At 32.9% G+C, this 21,078-nt stretch overlaps 1 protein-coding gene across 1 annotated transcript; it reads left to right on the top strand.

The window, feature by feature from the left end:
- Positions 1-131: 131 nt before the first annotated feature.
- On the top strand, positions 132-19,762 carry LOC131844395 (transient receptor potential cation channel subfamily V member 5). The gene is made up of 16 exons (XM_059193277.1): positions 132-222; positions 1,030-1,208; positions 1,952-2,080; positions 2,806-2,944; positions 4,478-4,667; positions 5,564-5,717; positions 6,106-6,360; positions 6,655-6,895; positions 7,577-7,702; positions 7,795-7,880; positions 8,338-8,462; positions 9,141-9,275; positions 10,262-10,371; positions 13,592-13,773; positions 17,528-17,770; positions 19,610-19,762. The coding sequence occupies exons 1-16, from the start codon at positions 132-134 to the stop codon at positions 19,760-19,762; spliced, it is 2,538 nt and encodes an 845-aa protein (XP_059049260.1).
- The last annotated feature ends 1,316 nt before the right edge of the window (positions 19,763-21,078 follow it).

Below are 21,078 nucleotides of genomic sequence, written 5' to 3'. Positions count from 1 at the left end.
TATGTCCTTGGCCATTGTTATAGCAACGGAAACTGTTACGTCGATAAGAAATCGTCCACAGGGAAGTATAAGCATATCATGCATTAAAATCAAGGTTATGTTATACAGAAATAATAATTGTGTAATTAAATATGGGTAATACTGAGAGTAATGTTACTAGTGGCGTTAAGAAGCAAGCAGGAACATCAGAACAGAAGCTTTACAAGCTTCTTGATTTGAAAGGTACCATTTCAGATTTGATTATTAGATTAATTACGTGGAAAGTAACGTTTTTTAGGTACTGTATATCGTAACAATACAATATTTTTTTTCAAGATTTTGTATCATGGCTAGATACTGGTGATAAGCGTACTAACCAAATATTCCTTGTCTATAAAAACTAAACGAGTCCTACGAGTCCAGTGTAACTTACTAATAGAGTTACTGGTTACTTTATTCTAAATGAAGATAATGAAAAATGTACTATTTTTGCATTATTCGCACGGGTGTACATGTATTACATATATATTATGTACATATATTATACCTTCCTCTAGAATCACTCTATTAAAAAAACCGCTTCAAAATCCGTAGCGTAGTTTTAAAGATTATATGGTCGGACAGACAGCGACAGCGAGTTTGTTTTATACTATGTAATGATAAGTCAAAAATTACTGGTCAGATTTTGATAAAATTTAAATGTGTACATTGGAAGCACCAGCATCCAAATAAAAGTATAACCAAATCGGCTTATGTAGTAAAAATTATAAAAAACTGAAAAACACACATGATACTAAGCAAGTGGTAGGGAGTGCCATATATCTTTTACTAAGGCGACGGGCTTCGCTATACACGAGACGTCGTGTATAGCGAAATCGGAACTGACTTCACAATAATCGCTGATCTGATTTTACACCCGCCATCACTGCTTCGATACTGGTTTTCATTTCAGTATCATTTTTGATATGCTTACGACGGCAACTATTTAAATTTGTTACATCATACAAATATAAAATGACTTTTTTGTAAATTCTATACATGATATCGCAGGTGGTGGTCTGTTTGTTGACATGATGAAGCGTGCTGCGCAAAACAAACAGTATGCAGAGATAGATCACGCCATCAAGACTAAAGTGGAACCATTCCTGTACAACAAGGGTAACGGGCGATATATACCAATATCACATTTGGTACTTCTGCGTAATAAGGAAAGACCGAGACATAAGTTGGTAAAAATATTGCTAAAATAATTCAGTTATTAAGTAAGGAGTAATCACATCACGTTGTTAAAAATTAGACATGACACTGGCAACTAAGAAAAAAACATGCATTATATCTTAGTAGCCTTTTAAAAAAAAGTATCTGTATTTTATCAGCAAACGAATACTTTGTTAATTTGGTATATTATAATTATCACTCTGTTTGTTAGAGTTCTTTTTATACTCAGAGATTATAACTGACTGTATTCTATAATTTGTAGTATAAATAATTATCTTTTCAACATTTTGAACAATAAAATCTTAAACGTTACATAATCTTATCGTCATTAAATGGAGTAAATTGGAAAAATGTATAAATTTCATTGAGTTCATGAGGACGGAATTTCGAATCATTATGTAGAAAATTGTTAATCTTTATAAACGTATTTTTTTCTAATATTCGATTTGTAGCTATAAATAAATTATCTAGCTTCTAATATATCTTCTTCTAATATTCTAGTCTTACAAGTTGAATTCAAATGTTATGTTGGCCGATGCCAACATAACATTTGAATTCAACTTGTAAGACTTCTGTTTCAGTTCACAAAATTTAATCAAAAAGTTAATCTTATATTCAGGTAAAAGCAACATATATTTCATAAGATAAATTTCGCTTTTTATGATCGAAAAAACTTTCTTCTCTTATCAATCTTAACTTGTATAGAGTATGGCTGAAGTTACATATTTAAAGCATATAACTATTTTTGGTTCAGTTACCAGCTCTAAGAGGCATGGAAAATCCAGATGAGGAGTTTGACGTTGATAAAGACTGGCCTGAAGTTACCCAGGCGGAGTATGATGCCAATCCTTCAGGATACAGAGAACTTTGTTGGGATTTAAAGGTGTGTTTTAGTATTATTCATGCTTCCATACTTTTAATACAATTATATACAAATTCAAATATTTGAATTTGTACATATTTGTATTAAAAAATAGGCAGATTAGAGTATGGATATTTGAAATCGATTTCTGTTTTAAATATCCATACTCCATTAATAAAACTCTACAATACATTTTTTTCTTTTATTAAACTTCGTTTGTTTTTCTCCATTCGATTGTAATGGCAAAGGTTAACTTCTAACTTGTTAAAAAATGGTGACCGTCGCATATGACCAGTAGAATGTACATTATGAAATGCACAATACAAACAAAAAAGTTATGCGTTCTAAGTACATCGGGCTGATACCCATTAATGTAATCAACACAAATTAACTTAAAACCCAATTATTTAGCATTATTAAAAAAACAAAATTTTTTTGAGTGAAACTATTCGTTTCTGAACCAATTTAGGTTGTTGCATAGCGAGATTTAATTTTAGTTTATTTTGGGGGTAACGGTTTTAGTAAAGGGTACTAGTGACCCCATTGCTACCAGTGTATAATTTGACATCGATCTTCACGTGGTTCCTTTGGAAATTGTCATGGTGAAATTCCCGAAAAACTTGTTACAATGCGCTAATTGACAACATCTTCTCATTCTTCACTTGTGGCCCGGCAGCGTATACCGTCTGCGCAGATGGGTGTAAACTTTTATAAAATATAATTTATTGCTCTGTGGTTTACATCAGGAGCGCGGTGCTGTGGGTGAGACTATACTGCATCTCTGTTTGCTGAACGCGACCTCTCTCCTGGCCGATCTCGCCAAGAGACTACTGCGATTCTATCCGAAACTTATAAATGATATATACATGAGTGATGAATACTATGGTATGTAGTCAAAATCTTAAATTATATTTTACAAATATTACAAACGCAAAAGTTTGTGAATATGGATGGTTGGATGTATGTTACACTTTCACGCAACTACTGAACGGATTTTGATGAAACTGTACAGTAATATAGCGTATACATCAGAATAACACAAGGTATAAATTTCATGTGAATGAAACCGCGGGCAAAGCTTATATATATTTACTTTATATGCAACTTAAGCATAACCATTTCCCAATTTTGTCTAATTTGTATACTTAAGAACATTTGCGACTAACATATGTATAATCCACTAAGGTAAGTAGATACGTATGTAGTCGGTTTTGTTTCTTATATGTGGCCATTATTTATGATTCAACCCTATTTGAGTAGCGTTGTTGACTTATATTAGTGAATATATACTGATATAAAAGAACAGCCCCACAGATATGACGTTAACATGTGACATCCATGATACCCCCCCCCCCCCCTATCCCATGCGTTGCCATTCCGCAGGAATAAGATACCATGCCTCAGTCCTCTTTATTTTCACTCTTCAACCTAAGTACCGTTTACAAAACTAACGATCGAAATAGATAAGACAGAGATGTCCACGCAGACAACTTACTACAAAGTATACCTTGATAAAATACACACACGTAACTACAGGATAGAGGATACATCAGTAAAGTAACTTTGTGCACTTAATTAATCAAATTAATACGAGTATAACCACCCTAAAAGTTTCGTTTCAGTTGATTAAATTCGGATCTTTCCGTATATCTATTGTCTCCGCAAAAAAGAGGGAAGAAAAGAGAGATGATGGACAAATTATTTAACACAAAGGTTTAATATTTTTTTACCCTCGCAAGTTACGTGTATGGTTGGTTTAATATTGTATTAAAGATATAATACACCGCATGTATCTAATCGGATAGAGTGTGTGATAAACGGGCGTTAAAAAATTAAATAAATCGTGATTTATGAATACCTACTTCCCTTACTTCGAATAATTTATTGAAGCTTTATGGAAAATGAAGTACAGGGGATATTAATTTTATCTTGTAACCTCGTCAATGAAGTTTTAAAGCAGCTTATAATATCGTAGATACTTATTTAACTTTTTGTTTGCGTATAATTTGCAATTGAATAAGTTTTCATTTACTACAGAGAGATTAATAATCCTCTTATATAATTTTAATAAGTTAGTGATGTGAAATAAATATTTTATTAAAAACCTTTGACATATTATTTGAAATCAGGCGAATAAATTTACGTTAGAAATAAAGCAAAAGTGATACACATATTTTTACTGACAAAAAATGAAATAAGTCTATTTCGCAATTCCTTCTACATTATAATTAATACTAAAATGATGTATATATGCTACATAACAAACATTTCTTGAGTATGATTGTTTTATCGGTCTGCGTGTTTTCTGTATGTTTCAACGATTTACCACAACACAAGCTCTGATTAGCTTGGGACTACAGGGTGTTGCATATTATTATTATTAATGGTGTCCACAATTAAGATATTTTTGCCGTTAAGGTGAAAGCGTCCTTCACATGGCCATAGTGAACGAGGATCCGACGATGGTGAAGTTTCTACTGGATGCCGGAGCTGATTACCATGAGCGTTGCTTCGGGAATTTCATGTGTCCTGAGGACCAAAAGGCTTCGAGGTCCGACTCGCACGACCACGAGTGGGTTAATGTACAACCGGACACCAATTATGATGGGTAATTTAATTAGCATTATATATAAGTATCTGACGTGCGCAACTTATTCTGTATCACATTTACTTGACATTGATCATTATATTTCACCCAATTTATATAATATATTACTTATGCCTGTGTTATGTGTTATTCTGATGTACCAGCTATATTACTGTAAAGTTTCTTCAAAATCCGTTTTTACGTGAAAGAGAAACAAACGAAGATAATCCCTCCGTCCATCCATCCATACTCAAACTTCGGCGTCTATAATAATAGACAACATACCGTTGCGACTTACATCCCAATTGGAGTAGTCATGGGCATTATCAATTGTTGACGTCGCGGTGAACGCAACACTTGAGATGCCCACGTTGAATCCGATATGGTAGATTCGTCTGTGCCTAAGGGCGTCTCAGGTTTGTAATTGGTATTTCGTTCCCTAGAGAATCAGTAAATTTAAATTGACATATATTCTTGTTACCACGTTCTTATTAGTATTGCTTATTTGAAGTTACTTATTTACGGTACTAGTTTACCCACTGTTTGCGATAGTAATTTGTTGGCAGGCTGCTTAAAATTATTTACAGATGAGTCACACTACTTACTGTATAAAGATAGTTCTATACTCCTTACTGTATTTGTATGAAATATGCTACTTATTATTTCAGAAAATTTACCATTCGTTCATATTTTTATTGATAAGAAAGTCTGATGGGAATAACAAACAAAATGCCTCACAGATTGTACTGTAGCTGGTCATGGTAATCTCTGTACATCTCACATCACGTATTACAAATAGATTAGACATATATTGCAATATAAATGTGTTTTGTCTATGTACATAAATTAGAACAGATAGGTTAAAAATTCGTTTACTAATCAGTACTTCAACTTTGTATTTATTTTTTACTTGACAGGTATGTTTACTGGGGCGAATATCCACTCAGTTTCGCGGCATGTCTTGGACAGGAGGAGTGCTATAGGTTGATCTTGGCACGTGGCGCGGACCCTGACAAACAGGATACGAATGGCAACACCGTGCTCCACATGCTTATTATATATGAAAAGATGGCAAGTGATATTTTAGATTAATTTTATCGTTTTACTTCTATTTTTATAAATTTTTTAATAATTACAGTTTCAACTTCACGTGACTGTAACTATTATAAGAAAATAGATTTTAATATATTATGTATGCATTGCTTGCTGGTAAATAAAAATAAAAAATATTAAGACCGACATTGACTGTATAAAGTCGCGCTTAGACTAAGATCCACTAGTCTCACCTAGTCTCACCTATTTTACACGCCAAGCATATTGCCTTGGAAGCTTTGTTTCGGTTGGGAATTACAAGATACGAGGCATGACATCTGTGTACTCTGGAATGGCAAGTTCATTTGCAATATACTAATTATATAAAAAAAAGAGATATTTATAGTGTTTATTTTTATATTTATAGAGTACTTTCGATATGGCGTACGAAGTTGGTGCATCATTAAACATCCGAAATGTCCAAAACCTTACTCCGTTGACGTTGGCCGCAAAATTAGCACGAACTGAACTGTTCTTCCACATTCTGAATATAGAACGGGAGATATATTGGCAGATTGGAGCTACAACGTGTGCCGCCTACCCACTGGGTCAAGTGGATACTATAGATACACAGACGGGGCTGATAAGTAAAGATTCCGCATTAAATTTGGTCGTCTTTGGGGTAAGACAATGATATTATAAATTTGTCATATTAGTATGTATTAATATTCCAGTTCCATCTCCGAAAATGTTTATATATAATGAAATTCGTCATAATAATAATAATTCTGTGGTACAGTTATTTTTTGTTAGACAGTAATAATTTGTTCGTTCACAAGACTCTGGTGGCATTATATGCCTGTTTAGGAAGCATGAAGCTCAAGCTGAGACTTATAGATCAAAACCAGCTTTTGGACTTTAAATCTAAAGAAAAGGTTTCCTAATATAAATTGATGTTGTATCTTCTATATTTCAGGAAAAAGATGAACATTTGGAGTTATTAGAAGGCATGTTGATAGACCTTCTAAAGACTAAATGGAATACATTTGTTAAGTTTCGTTTTTATCGGCAATTTATATTATTCTCTTTTTATTTTCTGATATCTCTGGTATGCTTTACCCTAAGACCTGGTCCACCGGACAGAGCCCTGAACACTACCGCCTTAAATGCTACTCTTGGTCCAAATGTGACAGATACCGAGTTGGTAACAGATGTAGGTAAGAAATTAAGTATATGTTTATCATTACACAATAATATTACCATGTATTACATTTAGAAGATTAAGATATAAATTTATTCCTGAAAACAGTGGAAGAACAAATGAGTCGCATGGCGAATACTAGTTCATTAACTTCTGCAATTGCTGTTAATTTAAACTTAGATTAAACTAAATACTACTTAGACTAAATTTAGATTCAGAGATATTGCAGAAGTACAGGAATACAGTGATTCATGGTAATGAGATCAATTCGATAATATCTGCTTTTAAGTAGGTATATGTGGGAAAAATTTAATCGAGCAATGATAATGCTAAGATAAGGAGGTAAAACAAGCAGAATAGATTGTATTGTAATTGTAATTTTAGGTTTGATCAACATTTTATATTCAGTGCAAAATAATTCGGATACATTAAAAAACATTATTGTCCTTTATTCGGCAATCGGGTAAGAGCCAGAAATTTGACAGGTTTCCCTTCAAGTTTGGTCTTAACGGCCAACTTTGTTCGTTGTATTTTGTAGAACAGAAAGTTTCAAGAACACTGGCGTTCCACAACGTCTTGGCTTGATTGATAAATAAGACTTGACTTAGAGCGCTTCAAAAAATTTGCTACACTGAGTTTGTAAGACTATCTATAGCACATGCATTGCATAAAGCATTATTTAGTAATTTTTTTTCAGAAAATTGCACAATACCATTGAATGGAACGGACTTCGATGCAGGAGCTGTGGAAATTATAAACGCTACAAAATCCGAAGGTCCGCAGTGTGCTCGATTTAAAAGTCATTCAAAAGACAAAGACAAGCGTAAGAAATTTTCATCATAAATACATTAATATTAACAATGTTATTAAATAATGTTTTTAATATTTACTTTTATTTGTTATTGTTTGTTGTAGCGCGGAGAGAAACCAATATGGAAGGTTGGTGGGAAGACCTAACTGAAGATTGTAGATTGATGAATTTAGACAGTTTTCAGGCAAAAGTATGATTTCGGAAGTTATTTCCATATTTTACCTTAAAACGTTTGTATAAAGTCTATTACACATATCACAGGCACCATTAACATTATATATAGCTATTCTCTTTTGGTAATTCTATTTCTATTTCCATAAATTTTAAACTAATTAAGTTTCAATTTTATGGAAATAGAAATGGTTGTAGACGGTTTTATTGCTTAGGTAATATTATTAACACTGGGGCTAATTTTTATACTTCTAGATCTAGATGTTTCGACTGAGAAACTAATCTACTCGTAATTAACAAAGCTCTCTATTTTAATCGAGATACATATATTATGAGATATACCTGAAATTTTATTGTTTCAAATACAATCTTTATGGACTTTTATTCTATTGTACAGACCCGTTTATATTATTATCATAGCAGCTTTGAGATTACTAAGATTTTATAAGTTTTAATCAAATAATTGATTTCTGCAGGTGCGAATAACAGCAGAACTCATGCTATGGTTGGGCGCTTTTGCTTACATCGCTGCTGCGTTACGAGAAGCAAAATTTCTCGGTTTAAAGATGTTTTTTGAAAACTTAAGCACTGTGCCATCTAGGTACGTCACAAAACCATTTATTTAATAGTGAGGTACCAGTGGATGATGGTTATCAGGACGAAGTCAGGTCAGTTAGCCATTGTGGCAAATTCACTAGGAAATAGCTACAATCGTTATCATTATATTAATACGTGAAACAAAAACATTGTTCCCTTTTTACGAAAATTACGCAGACTCCTCCGTCTGCGTAATTTTCGCACACTTATATAGTTTATATATGTAGAGTAGGAGTGCAGAAAATATTTTATATTTAAGTTCTGAATAAAACAAACATTATACACGCTACCATATATTTGACACATACACGCATATATATATATTGTTTATTGATGGATGAATGGTTGTTACTCTTTAACGAAAAGCTACTGAACGGATTTTGATGGAATACAGTAGTATAGCTTATACATCAGAGTAACACATTGGCACTAAATTTCATGCAGATAAAATATTGTTTGTCTATAATATTATTTGTCTATAGTGTTTGAGACGATTACAAACCTTAATAATGTTTGAACTATACATATACTTGTACATATTTAAATTAATTATGGTCGAATTTTGACCACGGAGTGACCACTAGTTCTAATAAAATCTACATTACCAAAGTTGTGCAGTTCATATAACATGTTGTATAGTAACTTTTGTAAATTGTGTTTAATATTTCTATTTCTTTTTCAGAGTAATGTTTCTGTTCTCATGCATACTAATGTTGATACTGCCCACATTACGTTTGTGGTGTGCTGACGTAGAGGAGGATCATCTAGCAGTCATCATCATGTTGACTACAGCCCCTTACTTCTTATTCTTTTGCAGGTATCAAAAGATTACTTACATTTCTGCAGTTGATGAAATTTAATAAGATATATATATATATATTCTTTTGTTTTTTGTAACAACTGTTTCCATCGGCATTCTAATCTAAGCAATGTTTTTTCTTATGTATTTGTATGTGTGCATGTTTACGGCCCACCTGATGGAACTGTAGCCTATATACAATACATGAACAGCACCACAGACAATGTCTACGCCCAATAAATAATATGATACGGTTGGCTACAATATCTGAGTCAGATCTCTGTGAAACTCTGTTATGTGTGCTCTGTGACTATAGAAATAGAAATAATCTTTATTCAAATAAACACAATACGAGCACTTTTGAATAGTCACATTTTTTATTCTACCCCTCATTCGTAATGCAAATTCATCACCAGAAGAATGAGCGAGGAACTTGTGTATTGCTCTTTTAAATAAATAATTACACAAGTAATAGACATAATCAACATAGAAACCGCTATGCACTTAATCTTAGTGCAATTAGAAAATATTGTCTGCGCTATGAGTTTTAAGTTTTTTCTACAGAAACATTATTATCATTTACAAATTCTATAATTTTATAATAGGCATTTTATACAACATTTGAATCTTTTTTCAGAATTAATCAATGTATATTTTTATTAAAATAGAGTATAAACTTTTTTAAATACTTTCATTGTTTAATTGTTAGTAATTGTATTGATCACATAATGTATCATCCGTTGTACCATACATGCAATCCCAATGTGACTAAAGTCATGTCAGTTATGTCACTATGCCCTGTACTTTTTACTACCATAATTCATCCTTTTACCGAAACACGCTTACCGAGACAACTGGTTAACGGTTTAATAAACTTATTGTATCGAACTTTGAGAAATTTGTTTATAACTATCTAACTAGATAGTTATAAACTAATTTCTCAAAGTTTACTTCGATACAATATATAAATAGATAGATATAGGTTTCATATTTATCGTTGACAGGGGATTCAAGACAGTGGGCCCGTTCGTAGTGATGATCTACAGAATGGTGATGGGTGACCTTCTACGCTTTGTTTGCATTTACTTGGTTTTCGTGATGGGATTCTCACAAGGTAAAGTTTTGCAATCTGTAATTTTGAAAATATGTTCAGATGAATTTTCAGTAGTGAAACTCTACAACTTCACAAATTCACAACTTTATCTCTTTATAATATAAAAATAGTAAGTGAATCTATTTTAGAAAAGAAAATAATTCAGGGAAATGTAAGGAGATATAGTAATTGGCCTAGGAAAAACGACTTCCACACACCAAAATAATCAAAATAACATTAAAATAACTCACCTTTTCTCAGGAAAGCGTAAGTTGATGAGTGAGTGAGTTGAAACGTGTAATGTAGTTTAATGATTACGCAGTACGCCTACAGTGTATATTTTATTCAAAACAATTATATTTAATTATTTAATTCAGTAACTTTCTTGTTTTAAAATAGGAGAAATATGGAACATCCTTTTTCTTCCACTTCTTTTTTTCAATTTTGTTTCAATGTTTTTCTAAATTTAAGTCGCCATATATTTTTATTGGTGGCCAGTATTATCGAGCGCTCTTTGCTCTAGTAGGTAAGCAAGTCGGTAATACAATCTGCTTAGCATATAATTTTAAGGAAGTGTACGGAATATGAAACAAAACTAATAATTAATCCAAGAATCCGCTCTTTCGTCGTTAGGCTCGCCCCTTGTCACGTTGGATTCAAAATATACCGAGCGAAGAGTCTGTAATATTAAGTATTTTTTTTGGACGTTAATGGAATGGTGCTCCCTCTTACTTTAACGGTTTACGCTTAGGTCAGTTACATATTTACCAGAAATTTATCACGATGGTTTTCAGAGGGAACCGCGTACAGGTCAAGCAGACATGGTACATCCCTAGCAATAGGGTCAACTGTCCACACTACTAAGAATACCTTTCCCCCCTAATATCAAGTGTTGCATTCACCACAACATCGACTGTTGACAATGCCTCTAGTTAGAGGTATTGTCAATAGTCAGTTAGGATTGCTACCCTGTCAAATATAATAGTCGTGGCGGTATATTTGTTTAGGATATTTGAATATTGTAGATCAATTTAAAAAAATCCTCAGTGGTCTATCGTTTAGCACACCGGTTTACTGATCTGTGATGTAATATTTGATCGCGGGTTCGATTCCTCTCACAGAGCAAGCATTTGTTCATGAGTATAATATTATTTTGTACTGGTCTGAGTATTTTCTAAATATACTGTGTATTTACAAAAATAGGTATTTGTCTTCGCAACCATAACACAAGGTCGGCTTAGCTTGAGACTAGATGACACTGTGTGAATTGTCCAGAATTATTATTATTTAATTTGATTTTTTATACTGTGTCGACGGGGTATGAGATAAATAATTAAGACAGCTAATTCTATTTATACATAAAAATAAATATTTGCACTTATTTAACCGGCTACATCGTGTGTTTCTGAGAAAAATAAACTTTCGGCATCACTTCGCTGTACAAACTTAACCTAAGCCTAGGTGTGACCAAACGGTGTATACGTGACACACTAAACTTCACTTGTGTAACATACGAACAAAGAAAGTTGAACTAAATAGACCACATTAGGGCATCTACGGGTTCAGTGTTACTACGGATTATACGCTCTTGTATTGTATTACACTTATGATCTTGTACTATATAGTCTTGACCAATAGTTCGGAATTATGAGCGCCGTACTTAGTTCGAACGGCTTTTGCGAGCTAGTTTGTTCTCTTAGTTCATTCGCTCTCCACTAGTTAGAGAAAAGCAATACGTTGCCTAACCTTTGCTTCTGAAAGTGTTCTTGACTTTTTTAGGCCTCAACTATGGTCTGTTTTTTCGGTTTTTATGTGGCGTTATACTGTTCGTTTTTATTTTAGCAAGACCTTTGTAGTATTTTATGAAACGAACTGAAGAGCGAAAAATCAGTGATCTAGTTCGTTCGCTAACTACACAATATTAGTTCTTTGTTAGTAATGTGGCATAATTATACCACAATATGCAAAGACACTAACGAAAAATTGCTTAATGAACGATCTGTATGGCAGAGTAACATTTGCTTTGCGTAAATGAATTTTCACGTTCGATACTTGTTCGGACCAATTTAGGAATAGAAGCTAACAAATTGGGTTTTGTTCGATTTAATTTTTTCTTTGCAATCGAGTTACTAACAACACGTGCTCGTGTTCAGTATAATTAGGTTGAAATAAATAACCCTGGCCACATTTATTAACACAGCGCCATCTAGTCCCACGGTAAGCAGAGTTTCTGTTATGGGTATTAGACAATTGATATAAATATTTAGTTTTTTTTTGTAAATGTATACATAATGTACATAGAAAACACTCAGACCGATACAAACAATCATACTCATAAATACAAATGTTTGCACCGTGCGAGGAATCGAATCCGAAACCATTGGAAGTAAAACGCTGTGCTAAACCGCTATACCACAGAATCCGCCGTGAAATGTTGAGAAAATTCCCAGTTAAAGATTAAAATTTATCTGCCACCATTTTATTATGCAATGCGAAAGTTTTACCAAAGGTTATATTTCGTAGAAAGTTGCCTGGTAACAGCCACCAAACAGTTATGCTTCCATGGCTGTATTCTGTTGACTACTATGGCAGTAAAATTACTGGGTACAGAAGCATAACTCCTTTGTTATTATTATTACCAATGCATAAATGGTATCATGAGTACGCAGTGCGTTTAGTGATGACCATAATCTGTTAATGTGTAGGTATAGTCATAGACTTTTAACCGCCTTATTCTTTTTTTAAAATTTTGTACACTAAATGTGACGATGATATATCTGATGATGATGATGATACTCAGATTGTCATCATCACCTTCCTAGTTTAAATAACTAATAGAGTAAGCTACATAAATTATACAATTATAGATTCTCACTTTTTTATAAGTGGGATGATAAACTTGCTGTCAGCTAGTTTAACTACGAGTGATTTAATCTTATTGTATATTCACTATTATGACTGTAATAATTAGTTGGTAGTTTGTATTTACACATTTTAACTTAAAATTATAAAGTTACAACAACTATTTTAAAGAGCAACTAGCAAGTTTCATGTTCGTTCTTTTTGTGATGAGATATACATACATATTTCCGATTGAGAGGTAGATTGAAAAAAAAGTTTGACCATTGAGTAGTGCTTATTAGAATAAAGGAAAGTTTATTAGAATTCTATTCTATTCTTTACCATGTCAATTACATAAAAATACATACTGTGACTGTGACTGCTTATAAAACTGTTACAGCGTACTACGTGATTTTCCTGTCGTTTGATAATCCGAACACACCAGAGGGCGTGGATGATTCAGTATCGAACCCCATGCCCTCGCCCATGGAGAGCATCATGGCCATGTTTCTGATGTCACTGACCTCTTTCTCCGATTATTACACCGCCTTCGAGCACACTGATCATGAGATTGAGGCGAAGGTAAGCAAACTATGATATCACATGGTATAAAACCTACGGCATGAGCGGTATTCATTGTTATGTTTAAATTTTTGTTAATAGATATGACCTATGATTATAATCGTATAATCTTATATATAATATGCTCGAGTCATAATGTTCGTAACCATACTCCTCCAAAACGGCTTGACGGATTTTTATTACATTTCATATGGATATTCAGTAGGTCTGAGAATCGGCTACTATCTATTTTTCATACCCTTAAGTGAGAATTATTAACCCTAACAATTATTATTATTTTTTGGAGAAAACTTTTTTTAATATATTTATAATAAGGTATTAAAAATACGTACAACCCAAAATTTTCACCCTTCTATTACCAACACGTAATTTTTAATAGAGATTTTAATATACATGGCTAAACAATGTTTACGGGGTCAGCTAGTATAATATACTACTGAAAACAAATAAGGGCCACAAATAAAATAGTTTTACTTATTAAAATAGTTTAACAAGCACTACTATTGTTTCAAGTTCATAATAATCTGTTAATGTTAAATTATGGGTTCTTTAAAGTGTCACTAATCTTTATAGTGACAAATCAATTTGGTGGCTACACTTTTTGTGTTTTTTTTAACGCTTAAGTTGATAACTCTTCAATATTGTGTTCTTGTGACATTCAATTTTATAACTTTTGATTAGTGTTTCATGCACTAACAAAGCAGACGGTTCATATTGTGTCTTTGATTTCAAAATTCCTCGTGTTAGGGGTCATATGGATGCAGTTACAGCAACTGGGATCGTAACCTTAATTCAGGAGGGTCACAGTCAGCGCGCTGAAGGTTTAATGGTAGGGTATTAGCGGCGGGCAGTTTAAAATGTTTGGAATCGGTACCAGGAGAAGGGTAATGTCTCCAGACGTCGTGGTTCAGGAAGAGTTTAGGTTACAACAGCTCAAAAAGACCAATATATCCGTTTAACTGCACGAAGAGAGCGGTCGTCCACGGCGCGGACCGTGCAAAACGTGTTATGCCGAGCTACAGGCACTCATGTGAGCGACCAAACTGTATGAAATCGACTCCATGAAGACCAACAATACTCGAGAAGACGTTTAGTTCGCATTCCGTTAACTGCAATATATCGTGCAGATCGTCCAAGGTTTGCAAGACAACCCCTGGATTGTAGTGTTCAAGACAGCGCTGCTGTGCTCTTTACTGATGATGTAAAATTAAGTTTTCGATTGACGATCGACGTATTACAGTATGGAGTAGATCTGGAGAAAGGTTTTAGGTCCACGCATACACAGAACAGGCCATTTTGCTAGACCCAGTGTAATGGCCTGGAGCGGAATAACTCTACGATGAAAGACAGAGCTCGTAATTTTTAATAATGTCGACTACTGACCTGCAGTAAGATGAACCATGGTCCAGCTTGCTGTGCAAATGGAATTATGTGATGTTGTACCACATTATTAATGTAAATTTGGGCGAATACAGTACATTCGCCACACACACGCGTACACAAGTATCTCGACATTAGCTGAAGCTGAAATTGAAGTGATGCAGTGACCAGCCAGAAGTCTGGACCTGAATCCGATTATTGCTTTTGTGTTACTGCTTTATAGTGCTTACTATTGGGATGAACTAAAAGGCAGTATCAGAGAAAGTAACATTCACATAAACACACAGCAAGATCTCATAAATGTTCTGAAAAGATGCTAAAAGAGAATTCCGCAAGATAACGTCTGCGATTTAATTTACGAGAGGGTCACACAAGATATTAAACAATAAAAAAAATTTTTTTTTAAATGGTAAACGGTTTAACTAATGTCACATAATTTAAATCCATTGTTTTTTCTTAATTTTCTCATTATTTTGCAAAATGCATTTTTTTTAACAAATGATAACCAATCCAATATAATTTTTCTATAATTAGATTTTAAAGAACCCATTTCAAATATTTGAATCAAAATTTATTGAAATACGAGGCTTATCTTACAAAATTATAAGAAAATTTAGGTGGCCCTTATTTTGGTTTGAGTAGTATATAATATTTTTATAATATTAAAAAAATCGTAACAAATACTAGTGTTTAGTTAACTAGACCCACTATTTATACATTTTCGTGTAAATGAGAATGTAACGTGTCGTTGGATGTCGTAAAGATTACGGGAACAATTTACAAATATATTGGTTGATAGAAGAAAAGAAAATCGTGAACAAAATTCAATAGCAAGCGTGTAATAGGATGCTAAATCCTAATCGTATCAGGAGACACTCTGATCATGCTCAATAATGGAACGACAATGTAGAGCACCCAATTTCTACGAAATTTTGACATTTATTCTGAAATCCAAAGACTACTTTAAGCGCAGTTCTTTGACCAACTGAACGGAAACTGTGCAGTATTAAATTAACAGTAATCATAGAAAGGGTCAAACAGAATAAAATAATATTTTTAATTTCTTAATAACCATTTTTCCAATACTTCTAAGTATTGTTACCATTAAGTAAGAAGTAAATAAAGTATGGTAAACAAAATGTGGAAATGATAAAAGCGAAATTGTAAAGAAGCAACCTTTAATTGTAATGATCACGATCCATTCATCATAACTATCCATTTCATCCCACTGGTATCCCAGTAGACAAATAATAATTAAGTTATTCTAAAAGTTGGTAATAGGTTAATTAAAGTAAGTAGACGTCGCTGTTCGTTGATGAACTTCGTCAAATTGTTGTACATCCCACGAGAAAAGTTTATTTCAGAAATAATGTTTATTCTAAAATTAGCATTTATTTTAAAACACAGCAGAAGTAGGATCCGAGAGTGATTTTTTTGTATACAGTTGTATTAAAAATATTTTTCACGTATCATATTACTTAAAATTTTCGTTATAGAGACTATCTTGAAAGAAGACTTTTTTATTTTAAAATAAAATTGATATTAATTAGATTTTACTTACGACTTTGTCTTTTTGTTTGAGGTACATGATAGCCTATATCTGTTCTCACTATAGAATGTATGTTCATGCCTTTCATTGAAATGCGTTTATACGTTTACAAGTAAAAAATTAACAAATAGTCAGACAGACAGACATAGTTTTGTATTTATAATATTAAGGATTAATATAAATAGTCTACTGATCACGTCACCATTATCTAATTAAAAATCAAAGAGGTCCTCCTGGAGTTAATAGGTTCATTCATTTATGTTTTAAGAGTTGACTCTTAATTGGTTCATTTAGTCATTCATAATATAAGAGCTACGTTCTTTTCGGTGGAGGTTTTACCACTTTCCACAACTTCCATCATTCTCTTTAAATGTTGATGTGACACGACTCCAAGTTAGTCATTAATTTGCTTGATGTATAGGGGGGAATGAGATTTTTAGCAATGTTGACTGTTGACCTCATTGCTATCAATGTACATATCAGGTTGACATCCACACGGTTCCCTCTAGATATCATCGTGATAAGTTCCTGATGAATTTACCAAGATGACTAACTTACCTGACCTCATGATCATTTTATCGTCCTCAACTGTTACCCCGGCACAGACACTGTTAGCGTAGTCCTGTAAACCATTCCATTTAAATTAAAAAAAACTGTTAGCACAAGCGGGTGCATCTTCTCGTGTTCTCCTTCCCGTCTTTACTTCTATTTTTTCCTCCATAATAATCAGAAATTAATCATGCCCTATCAAGTGTCAATTGGTTGAAACGAATAAAAAATAGTCAACTATTTTACACTCAACTGACTTCAATAAATTTATTGCAGTTGCTATTCGTGATCTACATGATAATAGTGGCAATACTTCTTGTGAACATGTTAATCGCCATGATGGGGAACACGTATCAGAAGATAGCAGAGACTAGAAATGAGTGGCAGCGACAGTGGGCGCGCATTGTATTAGTAGTGGAAAGGGGGGTACCACCAGCGCAGAGGCTGAAGCAACTCCTGGCTTACAGTCAACCAATGGCGAATGGGAAGAGGGCTCTAGTACTTAGAATTAATCAGAAGGTAAGTTGTTTAAATTTATGCGATAGAATATACAAATAACAACGGGATTAGTAGGTAGAAGGCATGGACCTCATTGTCCTAAGCAACGGTAATCCATAAGTGACTATAGATGTTGTTACCTGATGACGTGACGTCTGAGGTGCAGTTCTTGTATATAGATGATAGTTACCACTTACCATCAAGTGGGCCGTCGGTTTGCCATGCTAGTTACATAAAATAACCATAGAACCTAGAGACCTTTGCATGCAAAAGAAGTCTGTTCCATTAGATTTCGTATAGACAGGTAATCCTTATTAGAATTTGGTACTCTGTTAGTACTTGTAAATAAACTGGCTTTAAAAAAAAAAGTAATTCAATTGAGTTTCTTGCTAGTTCTTCTCAATTGGATTTATATACCGAACTGGACGGAAGGGAAAAAAATATAATGTAAAAACTTGACGTTCATAAGCGGCTAAAATATCCTACAAGAATAAATGATTTTTGAATTTGAATATACTAATACCACGTGTTAGTACGAAATACTATATAATGTATTGTCTATGTATCTGTCTGTGAATGGCATCGTAACTCCAAAAGAACCGATACTGATGAGGTTTTTTTTGTTTAAAAGCTGACAATCGATATGGTTATTAGCTACAATTTATTTAACTTTTTTTGGGAGTTATAATTTTTAATGTTTAATAGTCTTAACTTAAATAGTATCAATCAGTAGATTTACTGATTGACCTTATCTAAGTTTTTATTTCCTTGATTAGATTTACATTTTATTTTAATATTAAGTAGTTGTGAACAGCTTTTATCATTATTTTTATTGTAACAATTTCTCCTTCAAAGAAATCAGACTTGGCATAATAATTCTTGTAGCTCGACTAAGCCGAGCGTTTTCTGAGAACCGAAATAATGTACATTTGATTACTACTTGACTCAGTCTAATCTAACGACGCCTGTGTATAGTATTATTAGATACCGCATTAGTAGAAATTTGGTCATAATAAGTAATTTTATTTTTCTCATTTAATATTTATTTTCTTATAATTTTAGTGTTGTTTAAAATTTAATATTTGATTGTTTTCTAATTTTGCTATATTTGACACAGCTATTATAAATTTACCAGTAAAACAATTTAGTAAAATCTGATTCATACGTAACACTAGGTTTATCCACTGAACTTTAGTTAGGAAAAGGGGATTGTTAGTAATGTGATTGCTAGGCAGTGCACAATTCCCTTATCATCCATTAAATAAACTATATACTTAGGTCCATGCCAGAACTTTATAGACCTATAGTCTTTATAGGTCTATCTTTATATATAAAAATTACGTATCACGTTGTTTGTCTGCTATGGACTCCTAAACTACTGAACCGATTGCAAATTTGATTTGCACATTGTGTGCAATTTGATCCAACTTGAAAGATAATATTATATATATAAAATTGCGACTATAAATTCAGATGTAACCTAGGATAGGTTACATCTGAATTTATAGTCGCAATTTTATTTTATTCAAGAACCTTAGCCACAGTAACGCGTGGCCGGGTCTGCTAGTATACACTATATATACAAGTTAACAAGGAATATGATATTCAAATTAACATAATAATGATAATTAATGATTACTTGAATATTTGATTATAAATTTAAGCAAATAAGTACTATACGTACTATGCTGCATGCAGGCCGTGGTGAGACCTAAGTAAAACAGAAATAATAATTATAAATATTTTTATATACCCAAGTATTTTTGACTTTCCAAATTATTAAATCTGTTATTTATAATGTGAACTTAGATGTAACATAATGACAGAATGGACTTAATGCATTTAATGACAAAATTACAGAGCGAGGATAAAGAAGAAATGAAAGAGATACTTGAAATGAAACGCACACATGATCGCATTGTGGCTAAGAGAAAGCAAAGGGACATACCAGTTAAGGGGCAACAGGGTTTTGTCCCGTTGACAATTACTAAGGACTACCCGACTAGAAAATAAAATAAATAAATAAATTTTATTACCAATTGTACAAGTAATTGTATTTTATTTAAATCTGCAACATGGACGAATCTGATTCTAATAAAATTTGGTTAAATTTTTCTTATCGTTATTGCATGATGATACTAAGGCGAAATAGTCAAGTTGAAGACTCGAATCGACAACATTCTAAATTTAAAAGGGTCCAAGATACCACGGTTATAGTGGGATTATAGTCGTAGTTAAGAGCAGTGTTAAAGATTTTTACGTCACAGACTATAACGTTGAAATTTTTCTAGAGCCTTCTAGATATCAGGTAAATATAATAATTTACATTTGTAAACAATTGGAAAAGTGACAAGTTAATTTTGTAGATATTTACTTTGTATTATTGAAGCTCAAATATATATTAGAGTATTCTTATGCATATAGTACTTTTTAAATAACTGTAAATTTAAATATAATTATCCGGTTTTTACGAAATGTATAAAATGTACAATAAATGTTTATAGATTAATGTTGTTGTATTATTAAAGTTCACTATTTACAGATTGATAGGATGTTACTGAATGCAATATAATAATATGGGGCATTGTAATATGTTAATAAATAGTTAGAAAGATAAGCAAAGGTGCAAATTGACCAAGCAAGTGCTGCTGCGGGCCGGCGGCTGGGTTTCACTGTTACCACATTGTTTGCATCGGCCACCTGTATTTAGGCGACATGTTTTATCAATTTACTATTAAAATATAGTATTTTATATATATCAGTGGCATTTGAGAAGGTACCTGTGGGTATTTATAAGTATAAGAAGTTATTCCTTTGTTGCCTAGAGTCCTAATGAAAATTGTCGTCAAGAAAGAATATAATTTATAACAGACATGCTATTATTTATAAATTCATAAAAAGCAGACGAAGCCGCGGGTAGAAGTTAGCACATAATAAAAAACTAAAATATTACTGTTCGGATAACACAAGTAGATCAGACATGATGGGTAAGTTTAGAAATTTCGTGTAACTTGACTTGATTACTGGTTGCTAGGGACGATACTTAGTTTTATTATAGCAAACTTTGTAAATAACACATTTTTTTTTTTATGGTTGATAATGAAATATTGCTCTCGCCTGAGCTAACGGTTTACGCTGGCGGGGCACCAGTGGAGGATGATAAGATGAGCATGAAGTTTGGTCTGTTAGCCCATCACGGCAAATTGACCAGTAATTTATCACGATGATTACCAGTGGGAACCGCGTGGCTATCAACCTGACATGGGACATAGCTAGCAATGGAATTGTTAGTCCACATTACTAACAATCCCCTTACCACCAAGTAAATA

The sequence above is a fragment of the Achroia grisella genome, unplaced genomic scaffold (assembly GCF_030625045.1).
Source record: "Achroia grisella isolate CSIRO2021 unplaced genomic scaffold, CSIRO_AGI_Agris_v1 utg402, whole genome shotgun sequence".
NCBI classification, from domain to species: domain Eukaryota; kingdom Metazoa; phylum Arthropoda; class Insecta; order Lepidoptera; family Pyralidae; genus Achroia; species Achroia grisella.
This window is presented reverse-complemented; position numbering and strand designations above follow the sequence as displayed.

Excerpts from the sequence above, each read along its gene's own strand:
- LOC131844395 (XM_059193277.1), top strand. The coding sequence starts at position 132 with ATGGGTAATACTGAGAGTAATGTTACTAGTGGCGTTAAGAAGCAAGCA. Across the intron at positions 5,718-6,105 it reads TTATTATATATGAAAAGATG|AGTACTTTCGATATGGCGTA; the intron begins GCAAGTGATATT and ends TTATATTTATAG. Across the intron at positions 8,463-9,140 it reads TTAAGCACTGTGCCATCTAG|AGTAATGTTTCTGTTCTCAT; the intron begins GTACGTCACAAA and ends TTTCTTTTTCAG.